This window comes from Lissotriton helveticus, chromosome 5_1, assembly GCF_964261635.1.
Source record: "Lissotriton helveticus chromosome 5_1, aLisHel1.1, whole genome shotgun sequence".
In the NCBI taxonomy this organism is placed as follows: domain Eukaryota; kingdom Metazoa; phylum Chordata; class Amphibia; order Caudata; family Salamandridae; genus Lissotriton; species Lissotriton helveticus.
Window position 1 is genome coordinate 1,066,516,942 of NC_136065.1, and position 12,027 is coordinate 1,066,528,968.

General features: G+C 41.3%; 1 protein-coding gene across 1 annotated transcript in view; it reads left to right on the forward strand.

Moving 5' to 3' along the window:
- The first annotated feature begins 2,319 nt into the window (after nt 1-2,319).
- Nucleotides 2,320-12,027, forward strand: part of FBXW4 (F-box and WD repeat domain containing 4) — a 729,974-nt gene continuing 720,266 nt past the window's right edge. Inside the window, exon 1 of the mRNA XM_078643617.1 lies at nt 2,320-2,690. Coding sequence (XP_078499743.1) covers nt 2,503-2,690 — 188 coding nt within the window. The 5' untranslated portion in view covers nt 2,320-2,502. The remainder of the gene's footprint in view (nt 2,691-12,027) is intronic.

Sequence of the window (12,027 nt, forward strand, 5' to 3'; positions counted from 1 at the left end):
TCTTAACATATAATGCCTACAAGTGAGGGTCACCACTGGAATGTGGTAGTGAGGGAATCCATGCAGGAGTGTCTGGGAGGAGTGGGTGTCAATGAAGATTGTCACATATGGTGCCACTAAAACTGGCCCTGGCTACATTCCACACTGTTATCACTCTTCTGTTGAATTGGTGCCATTCATTTGCTGTACTTATTCTTTGGGTGACACTTTTTTCCAGAATCCTTATTAATTCAGTGATGAAACTTTGATGGCAGCACCCCTACTCTGAAAATTGGTCCAATGACACTGGTAGGAATTTGGAGCTAGAAGTATACATTAAAAGGAACATTAGGATACATACTTCGCAAAAGACACAATTCGAGTGAGAGTCTCATGAACTGTAAAGCCAAAAATGGATTACATTTAGTTTTCTGAAGATAAAAATTTCCTCTACTTCGTTTTAAGTCACTTGGGAAAATAAATCTCCCCCTTTCCTATTTTCAAACGTTGGCATATATGAGAAGAGATTATTAGAAGTAAAACATCTGAAGCTTCACTGTAGCCTGATAGACGTTTCACTCAATGGAATGATATTTTGGTTTTTAATTTATGAGAAAAAAAGCAAGAAATATTCCATGAAATACTTCCACCGTAGGCATACCATATTTATAACATAATCTGGGTATTCCTTTGTTGTGCACTTTCACATTTAGACCCCACACAACATATTCTCGCATTTTCCTAGAGTACCTCTGCCTCTTCTTTCCTTGACGGGGGATGTGAGGGGAAGGCAGAAGTGTGGCCCCCTTCTCTCTCTCCAGGGCCCCCTTACTAATCCCAGGGGTCCCTCTCAGCGACTCTTTAGGGATGCCCGGTGGAGCCGCTTGGATCGACTATTGGGGAGTTTGCCCCGGGTTTCCGCCGAGGCTGTCTCCTACCCAGCCGGACATCGGGCATGGATTCCCGCACCGCTGATGCCTTTCGCTCTGACTCTTCCGCGCGTACTCAGAGCTTACCCTCCTCCTGTACCCATCCAGCTTCGGCGCTGCTCCGACTCCTCCATATGGCTCCAGATGATGTAGGACGGCTTTAAGGCGTGTTCTACCCTCTTCCCGGGACAGCAAGACGTCTTTGCTGATGTCCAGTGGAGTCGCCTGATTCGGCAATTGGGGAGTCCGGCATGGGTTCTCCTGCGACTGTCTCCTTTCCAGCTGGACATTGGAGAAAGGCATTCCACATCCCACTGCCGCTGCTGTTCTCTGCTTCTGCCTCGGACCGAATCGCCGCTGTTAAAAGTGGCGCCAGCCTAGGTGCAGCTTTGCCCCCACCGGCTGCCTGCCAGTCTCACCGCCACGCCGCTGCCTCCCCATGCAGGCTATCTTCCTGGATATTGCCTTGCCTCGTCATCCACTTTGGAGACCACAGTGAACTTTTCCCTGGGGGCATGGGAGCCATGACCGGCTGATTGTGTTCAAAGTTACTCCAGTGGACCCGAGCCTACACGCCTCCTCTCCCTTCCTGACTTTGATTTTTGAACTATGTAGGCGCCCCCCCCGGACTTCTTCTGGCGCTTTGGTTCTTGCTCGCTGGGTCGCTCTCATGGACTTCTTTGCTTTTTTCTTTTATCCTGCCCGCCCTTTTGGTGCTGTTCTCGGCAGCTTTTCTCCGGACCCTGACCCGCCATCTTGCCAATTCCCTCGTCCTTTACCCTTTTCCCTTGTTACCCCCTTGACAATCCTCAAATTTTCTTCCTTTTTCTGATTTGCCTTTTCTCCATACCCTTGTATTCCTCCCACCCTCCCTTGGTGCTGTGACTGCGTCTCCCCCCCGACCCCACTTAATGGAACTCTGCTGTCCTGGTTTTTTGGGTCTTGACCTGAGAAAATCTACTATTTGTATATATATATATGTATATAGAGATAACTCTAATCACTAGTATATATAGTAGACCCTTGTACTCACTACCATTCCTAAGTGATTCTTAGAGTTTATCCATTTGTATCTCTTCCTTGAGTGACTTTACAACTTGTACATTTGCATTGTTTTTCTGTTTGTATCTCTTAGTTGTGAGACTTTACAACTTGCACATTTGCAATTTTTTCTATTTGTATCTTTTATGTAACTCATGTAATCCTAAATCCTTATGTATCGCAACTGGTTCTTATCTAAAGCGCTCCGACACCTTCGGGTAATGTTCGCGCTATATAAAATCGCATTAAATAAATAAAATCGCAAAGTATATCACTTTGCTTCGTGCCGCCTATTTTTGAGTTTTCTTCCAGAGATATATATCCCGTGTTGATTGGCAGGCCGGGAGCCGCGGCCGGCCCATGTGACTTTGATGCTCCCTCTGATTATGATGGCTTACTTCTAAAACGGCTGGGGAAACACCATGGGAAGGGAGAGCAGGCGCAAGCAACATCACCGGCCACACCTCCGCGCCACCAGAGGCAGGCCCGAGGTGCCCGCGGCCGGCCGGAGCCGGGAAGCCGAGGCGGGAGGGAGGCACAGGGCCCCGGGGACATGCCGTCCCTCCTGCGCCTGCCAGAGGAGCTGCTGCTGCTCATCTTCTCCTACCTCGACCCCCCGGCTCTGGGCCGGCTGGGCCGAACCTGCAGGAGGCTGTATCATGTCACCAGCAGGGACGCCGTGTGGAGGAAGCTGGCCAAGGAGTGTATCAACACCGGCTTTACCATTCAGGGGACCGACACGTAAGAGCTCTGTTTTCTTAACTTAAGTGATACAGAAAATCTAACAACCATTGTGAGTTTCCCCCGTATTTGTTTTGTGACGTCTCGGATTTCGTCCATGACAGGGCTCAATAGCTCCACCCCGTTTCCGTGCAGGCTTTACGCTCATTGCGTTGTAGACTGTACGGATCCCTTCGTGTTCGTTTGGAAGTTTCGTTACGTAGCTGCCGTAACCTAAGTTATTTACGTAATCAAAAGGTAAAAGATAAACAAAGCTGCTCTTGCGCCTGCGCTTTCGTGCTGCCCACAGGATCTGACAGCTAGCTCACCGTGCTGCTTCCTTATTGGCTTCTAGAGAGGGACGCCTTCTCTCAATTTTTACCATGTTATTTTTCTACCAATCGTTTCAGCTGTACGAAGACAGTTATAATTCACAACCCTTGCCTCGAAATGTCCTTGCCCTTTATATTATAGTTTTGTACTATACGCCACTGTTGGTTAAATGTTATGATGACTACAACATGTACAGTGGTGTGGATTGTACTTATTGATGGTGATGCAGAGTAGTTGTGAATGCTGGCATTCTTATGACTTGTACGCAGTAGTTGCAAGTTTTTATTTTTGGTAGTGGAGCATGTTTTGTTTGTATAATTCATTCTTCAAAACTTTCAGGTGAGAAGTTACAGGTGTGCAAGGAAGCAGTTGGGTTTATATTAATAGTCCTTTTTTTTACTTTACCGTGATGAATAGTGTTTATCACCAACGTTTCAGTAGGAAACACAAACGTTACAAAGTTTGGTGAGATGCATAGCGGTAGAGTTTCTGAACGAGTTGGAGGCAGGGCTGCTGAAAGTGAGCACAGCCGTTTGGAATAAGTGGGTGTCAGTTTGGCTCTGAATAACGTAGACCCAGGGTTTTGAGTGCACCCTGTGGAAGCTGTTCCATAGGTTTGGAGTTAGCAGCGAAACCTCTAACTTCTCTGCTCCTTCACATTATTCTGGGCGCCACCTGTTACGAGCAAAGAGGAGGCAAAAGGTAGGCTGTTGTATTTCCTGGAGAAGTTTTGGAATAGAAGTTTCCAGGCATTTCCTTGCCGGCATTCGTTCGCCGAAAGAGTGTTTTTTTGTTTCTTAAGATCTATAAATATTTGGGTCGATTCATTTTCTGTTAGGTTTGTTTTGTAAATTAAATTAGTAATCTAACTGCTTTGTTTTGAATGGGATGTATTTTAGAGCAGTGGTTCCCAACCTTTTGACTTCTGGGGATCCCCCATCAATTGTTACTGGAACTTGACTCCCCCCCCCCCCCTCCCCCCTAATTAACCATTATGGAAATCCAGGGACCTCTCCACCGATTCATTATTCTTGCCGAGGGCCCAAGTCTGAGCGCTGTTGACGATTTGAACCACAAAACAACACAAACAATACTGAAAAAAACATTAAAACAAACACACAAATGATGATACTTTTTTTTAAAATACGCAAACACTTATACATTTTAAATCGAAATCAAAATTTTAACATGAAGGTTGGAGCTTTTCTAAATTCAATTGAGGCCACTAATCATCCATACTATATTCTATTTAATGCATTTGCACTGCTCCCTCAAATCAATCTGAGCATACTAATTTAATTTGTAGTCTCCAATTTCAAATTCCTTCTCATTTACAGTGCAAAAAAAACAATTGCACATTTTGCATATATATTTATATATAAATATATACACACTTTATTAATCTGATCATATTATTTAATTTTCAAAGTAGCTGAGGAGGCCACAGGTTGGGGACCACTGACTTAGAGGGTATGTTAAAAAGAGGGATGCATTTTCCAGATTAAAGCTAGTAAACAGACCAATGTTGAACCCAACGTTTATGGAGAATAATGTACGTATGCTACTTATTGTAATCTTATTTATCTCGTTTAATCCAGTCAAGCGTACTCCTGTAATTTTGGATGAGTCTGGTATTTATTTTATGAATCATTCTAGATACTGAAGGGGACACCAATGGGGGTGAACAAGTGTGCTTATTCCGGACAAAGTGTTTCAAAACAGAAGGAATCCGATTTGCACCCAGACAATATTTTCATTTCACATTCCAACACTAGTTCTGCATAAGATGTATACCAATCCATACCCCTTATGAATAACACAATAATTAGAGATACAGAACAGTGGAACTGGGAAGCAAAAAAAGAGAAAGAAAACTACTAATTACTAGGCCATCACAGGATAAACTGCACCGGTTCACTACAAAGTCACAAACCTTTCTAGGCCGAGGTTTTTAGGACCTTAGGGCCAGATGTAGGTCACCAAATACCGGTCGGTAACGGCCGATTTCGGCCGTTACCGACCGGTATTGGGTGATTGAGATGTAGGGGGACTTAAATTTACTGATTCGGTATATTTACAGAATCGGTAAATTTACAGATGCTGTAAATTACCGAATCGGTAAATTTACCGAATCTCAAATTTGTGATGTAGGTGGCACTGAAAACAGTGCCACAGGCCCTTAAGAATTCGTTATTTACCATGACATACTATGTCATGGTAAATAACGAATTCCTGTGTACATGCACATCTGTGCATGTACACCTGTGCCATGTGGCACACAAGCCAGAATCTGGGGTGCAACAGGGTGTCAAAGTGACACCCTGTCCCCCTTGCAAATTCGGTAATTTTACCGAATCGGTATTTTACCGATTCATTAATTACCGAATCATACCGATTCGGTAAAATTAGCTACATCCCAATTGCCAGTTCTTAAATACCGAATCGGTATGATTCGGTATTTAAGAATCGGTAATCTGGGATTACCTACATCGGGCCCTAAATGCCTTGGAATAGGATAACTTGCGTCCTTTGTAGCACTGGGCCCTCAGATCTGCCCCTCAAAAAATCTCTCTCTGGGTTTCTTCTTCTCCAGACACAAATACAGATGTCTCAGATCTTCAGGCCCATCCAAAAACATTACCATCATGCTTATGCTTACTCATATGAACACCTTGGCCTAAAAAACACAGAGACCTGACTCATTTGCAGACTGGCATCTTAAAAACTGGCTGCCATCTTAAGAACTTAAATGCTTCCTCCCACTGGGTCTAATCAAATACCTGACCGTTTACCAGAGACATAGGGAAAACATGACACAAGCTATTTGTCCAGCCTTTTTGCTTACCCTTTTAAGCTTCTCTTTCCTGTGATTCCTGCTTAAGTGCATTGTACACATATCATACAACATTATAATCAATGAGTGCTGAACACCACATCTCTTCTGCAACCACAAAGGAATAAACCTGGACCCTGATCTGTGTCCTTTTGATAATTAAAAAGTAGAAAAACATGATGTTATTGGGTGTAGTCCTGCACATATCTAAAATAACGTTTAGGGAGTTTTAGTGCTAATACCCTCACTAGTAGCTAACCTATCTGTGTCCTAATGATGGAAAATTGTGGACCTTTGGCCAATACAAAGTCTCTTGAAATCCTTCCCTTCAAAATATCACCCAAGAATTAAATAATCATCCAAAACCATGCCTAAGCTTTTCTATCTAGTTAACACTGTAAACCCATCCAGTTATGTTTATACCTACCTGCCTCTAAGACCCTTTTTGGTGACCACTGATTTGGTCTCCACTCTACAGGCTGTTACAGATTTCATAGTCCTGAAACTCTCTATGGGGACTTCTTGGCTCAGCTGGAAAAAAAATCTTCCACCTCAGACCAAATTGAGGAACAATTATCATCTCTTATTAAGACTTTATTTTCTCTTGCCAATTTACTCTGCACCTTGAAAAATGATCTTGATTTGTTTTCTAACTTATTCTCTTCAGATCAACTGCTTAACACTTCCTGCAACACAAAATTAATTCCTTTTGTCTATAGTAGACTCGATATTCCCCTCCTCTTTGATCCAGCGGGACACCAACCTGCGGACAATATTCACTAAATACTCATCTGGGCCCATGAACCACACTCACTCAGGATCTTGTCAATGAACCCGCTGGGGATCATTTTTTTAGGGCTAATTCTTTTTGTCCGTTTGCCTCCCAGTCTTGAGCCTATTTAATACTAATCCCTTTTTTCTTACAAATGGATCTATTTTAGTTGACTTTATTTGGTAATTATGACGATGAAGCGTTTACCTGTTCTGCTCATTAAAGAACCACAGCCCCGGATAAGGTTTAAAGGTTTATCTGAATTTTCCCATGAGAATCAAAGACAAATTACCGTGTTAACTCCATCATTCTGAAGAGGTAAGATTCGATTTATCTAAATTAAACTATCATTTTCAATGACCAGTACCTCAGGAAGAGAGTATAGAGAGAAAAGGCACATTGACTTAATACACAGATTTATATTTACCTAGGAAGGTGCAAGATCAGACCCCTCTGGCCAAGAGTTATGGGCCCCTTAGGAAATTCAGGTGATAGATTCAGGACAGGAATAGGGCAGGACAGGTAGCCTCTTCTGGATTAGACGCCTGCGTCTCACCCCTCTCTGATGCTAATTTCCTCCTCGATTCTTCCGCGATCTTCTTTCTAATTCTATTACCTCCTCGATTCTTCTGCGATCTTCTTTCTAATTAGAATTTGTTTGAAAATGCTAAGTCTGCTTCTTTAGGTATTTCGATCAGCATCCGGACAGCATCTCTATCTCTCAGCGTTCTGGCAGTGACTGCAGTAACTAATCTAACTAACCACCCCAATTTTGCCTTTTAATGGCATGTTCCACCCCTAAATGTTTCAACCTAATGAAACTCCTAATTCTGATTGGTCAAGCCGAAGGGATGATCATCGCACCATGCTAAGTTTAATACTTTTCGTAAGAGCATTGTCTTATGTTCCCGCCCATTAATTTGTTTCTCCCAAGCTTTATTTTCCACCCATGTTCATAATGCATTAACAACAATGTATACAGTTTTCTACAGTTGTCCATTGAGTCTTCAGGATGTTCAGTTGTTTCCCAGGACATGTAGAAAGAGTGTCCTTGGTCGGGTCCCAATACTTGAGCTCATGGCTCGGGAGTTGTCTCTTCCGCGCATGCGGATGGTCTCACGTGGGTGTCAGCCCTTAGCTTTCTTTAAGGCCCAAATACGAACTAATGGAGAGGTCAAAGAGACAAAGTATTAGATTCAAATAAAATGATTTCACTGTATACCACCTATCTCTACTCTAATCCCATTTACTTATAAAGACTATTTATGCATTAGCACTTAGTATATAACAGTTTAGTTTCAGCAAAGCAGATGCTTAGCACTTGAGTTCTCAAGCGGCCATATTAGATGCTATTGCGCAGAAGCAGAGTTTTCCCTCCAAGCATTTACACGTCATGCAGCTGACGCATGCGCAGTGTAATTTCCCGCGTTAGCAGGCAATTCTTAATTGCACTCGGCCTACTGGTTAGTAGAACACATAGGCAACCTTCCCCCTTTTCTAGAAAGTGTAAAATTAGTATTACGAACGTTATTATGTGGTTATATGAGAGGATTATATCCGAGCAAGTTGCTTATTTGAGAATTCTTGCTCCATCAATCCCCTCTCTGATGGCATTTATGCCATCAACAACTACCCATACCCAAATCAAATGCCAACTTTAGTATATCTCCATTCCCTTTTCTAGCATATCAATTTCTACTTTATCTTTTTTCTTTCACGTTCTTCATTTTCGTATATAATTCTCCTTTTAATTCTTCAAGCCCAATTGCTTAATATTTCCTTTTCTTTCCCTGTTTGTTTACTTCATTTGCACCAGATCATTATTATCAATCTTATCATAGTTATTCCACGTATAGGTAGTATTACTTGAACCACAACTTCTTTACCAAAATAAGCAAACCATGACCCTACTGATGTTAGGCTATATGTTAATTTCTTCCATACACTGTCAGCTTCCAGTGGTTTTAATTCTTCTTCCAAATTTGTAATAGTTTTAATTTTTTTCCCAATTTCTATACTTTTATCAGGTATGTAAGTGCAACAACGTTGCACTTTCAGCATTTTACAGACTCCACCCTCTTTTGGCAATAATATATCAAAGGCAAGTCGATTCTGCTTAACCATCGATCTGATCGCAACCATTTCGGTATTGATCATCAAGAAACCTTCAGCAGTATCAGTTGATAATCGATCAACTAGTGTGGACAATTGACAAATTCTTCGTGAATTCAGAATTACTCCCACTGAAGGTATCAATGCACTAAATATGTCGCCTACTATTTCTGCAAAACTAGCTCTTTTACTACATATTAGTTCATTATTGTCTTTATTGTTTGCAGTTATTCTTTTCACATGATAAACTTTAGGGAATACTATTCCAAAATAGCAACTCCCATACCATCTTGCAGGTAGCTTAAAGTAAGCCTTGTTCCCACATATATATTAAATTCCAGGAAATACTGGATCGGTTCCCCCTTTTAGTCCCCATCCTCCAATAACCAAGAAATTATGTTCACATTCACTGGAACCAATAAATATATTATTATAGTCAGTTTTTAACCTATAAAGACAGATTTCCCTTTCTTTTCGAAATCTAGGGCCATCGCAGCTTGAGTCTTGCCAGATGTATAAATTCTTTCTTTCTCTGCCCATGGTGGAATATGATTTTTCTGTATGTTGGCTTTCTTCTGGAAATCCTGTCTCCTTTCTTCTACTAAATTCAAAAATATATTTTCTTCTTCTTTTAGTGAACATGCTAAATTATGCTTGTGAGATTCTGCTATATCTATTGCATGTTGAGCTAGGAAAAATTCACCCATATACTGTGCTGCTAGGCTACTAAGTACTGGATTCATATTCCTTCTAACAGGAACCCCTCTGGCCAAGAGTTATGGGCCCCTTAGGAAATTCAGGTGATAGATTCAGGTCAGGAATAGGACAGGACAGGTCGCCTCTTCAGGATTCGATGCCTGCTTCTCATCCCTCGCTGATGCTAATTTCCTCCTCGATTCTTCCGCGATATTATTTCCAATTCTATACCCTCCTTGATTCTTCCGCGATCTTCTTAGTAATTCTATTTGTTTGAATATTCTAAATTTGCTTCTTTAGGTATTTTGATCAGCATTCGGACAGCATCTCTATCTCTCAGCGTTCTGGCAGCGACTGCAGTAACTAATCTAACTAATTACCCAAATTATACCTTTTTAATAGCATGTTCCACCCCTAAATGTTTAAACCTTATCAAACTCCTAATTCTGATTGGTCAAGCCGAGGAGATGATCTTTGCACCATGCTAAGTTTAATACTTTTCCTAAGAGCATTGTTTTATGTTCCCGCCCATTAATTTGTTTCTCCCAAGCTTTGTTTCCCACCCATGTTCATAATGCATTAACAAGAATATATACAGTTTTCCATTGAGTCTTCAGGATGTTCAGCTGGTTCCCAGGACATGTAGAAAGAGTGTTCTTGGCTGGGACCCAATACTTGAGCTCATGGCTCCGGAGTTGTCTCTTCCACGCATGCGGATGGTCTCACGTGGGTGTCAGCCCTTAGCTCTCTTTAAGGCCCAAACACAAACTAATAGAGAGGTCAAAGAGACAAAGTATTAGATTCAAATAAAATAATTTCACTGTATACCACCTATCTCTACTCTAATCCCATTTACTTATAAAGACCATTTATGCATTAGCACTTAGTATATAACACAGTTTAGTTTCAGTAAAGCAGATACTTAGCACGTGAGTTCTCAAGCGGCCATATTAGATGCTATTGCGCAGAAGCAGAGTTTTCCCTCCAATCGTTAAGACGTCATGCAGTTGACGTATGCGCGGTTTAAATTCCCGCGTTAGCAGCCATTTTTAATTGCACTCGGGTTACTGGGTAGTAAAACACATAGGCAAGCTTCCCCCTTTTCTAGAAAGTGTAAAATGTCGTGTAAACTTAGTAGTACGAACGTTATTAATAATTTATTTTGTGGTTATATGAGAGGATTATATCCGAGCAAGTTGCTTATTTGCGAATTCTTGCTCCATTATCTTCTAGTATCAAAGCCATGTGGTGTGATGCAGTGTTCAGATCTGTGAACGCAACTTCATGCTCATTCTGTAGTTCATTTGATTTTTCCCGCAAAGCAAATACAAGCCTGGCTTGCAGTCGGTGTACGTGACTTCAGGGTCTTAAACAATCTAACACTTCAGCACTGCAAAGGGATAATCCTGTTCATTCACTGACATACTTGAAATATATTTCTCCAACTATTCCTTGGGAGGTGTCCGCTCTATGCATATTTTGTACAATCTTCACATAAAACTGTGAGATCTTATGTCTCAATTATTAATTTTCTTTACAGACACATTTGAATTTATTTAACTACACAGTTAAACCTTTACCCTAATCTACTGACTAGTTGTTATCATGTGAGTTCCCCAAAAAACAAGGATATCCTCTTAGAAATCTTCTGTTTCTCTTATCGCGCCAAAACTCTCCTTCATCAAACACTCGAACACAACAGCAGTGCTATCAAGTCCAAAAGGCATACAATACTGAAAGACACCTTTCAATATTACAAATGCAGTCGGGTATTTCAATTTCTCTTCTAATACCACCTGCTTGTATGCACTTGCTAGATTCAAGTGGAGAGTCCAAGAAGAGCCAGAGTTGAGATATATCGTATAAGTTCAGTAGGGGCATTGATGTACCCTAATTCAGCCAAGGTATAGTAGATTCTATGGGTGCTATGATTTTCTTCTCGCGTAAATCATTTATGATTGCCTTCAAGTTTTTTCTTATATATAAGAGACGTATTTCTCATAAAGTGTCCGACTGACGCAGCATAATGTTTCAAAATAATACAGTACTTGAACCGCATACATTTTGCAGGTTTCTTGCCAAAAACACCAGATTTTTCTCTAAATTCTGAACTTAATCCTTGATTATTTCCTCTTCATTTTCCAGAGCCTCAATTACTTCCCTTGCAACATTATAAACCAGATGATTTGTCCTGGGGTTGCTCTCGGTGGGACCAACCCATTATTGAATACCTTTCTTGGCTGCATATACGCCCTCACACTCCACCCAAACACTCTTAATTCTGTTCTTCTCTCTTTTGAAGTCCATTTCGGATAAAAATGACTTGTATATCCCTTAGGATGCATATCTGAGGGGTATGTGTTCTTGTCATTCCATTATTTGTTATGTAGTGCCTTCCCCCACAATTGAAAACCAAAAACATTAATCTACCATCCTATGCTCATTTTCGGCATTCACAATAATGCGTCTCAAAAGTAATAACTTCTGCTTCCATTTACCCCCATTACTAAGAACTGCATTAGGACTGCATCAACCTTCATTTTCCACCATCATAGCTCTTGCACACTGTTCCAAAATGGCTCTTCTTTAGACAATTGTTGCAAGCTTTGTCA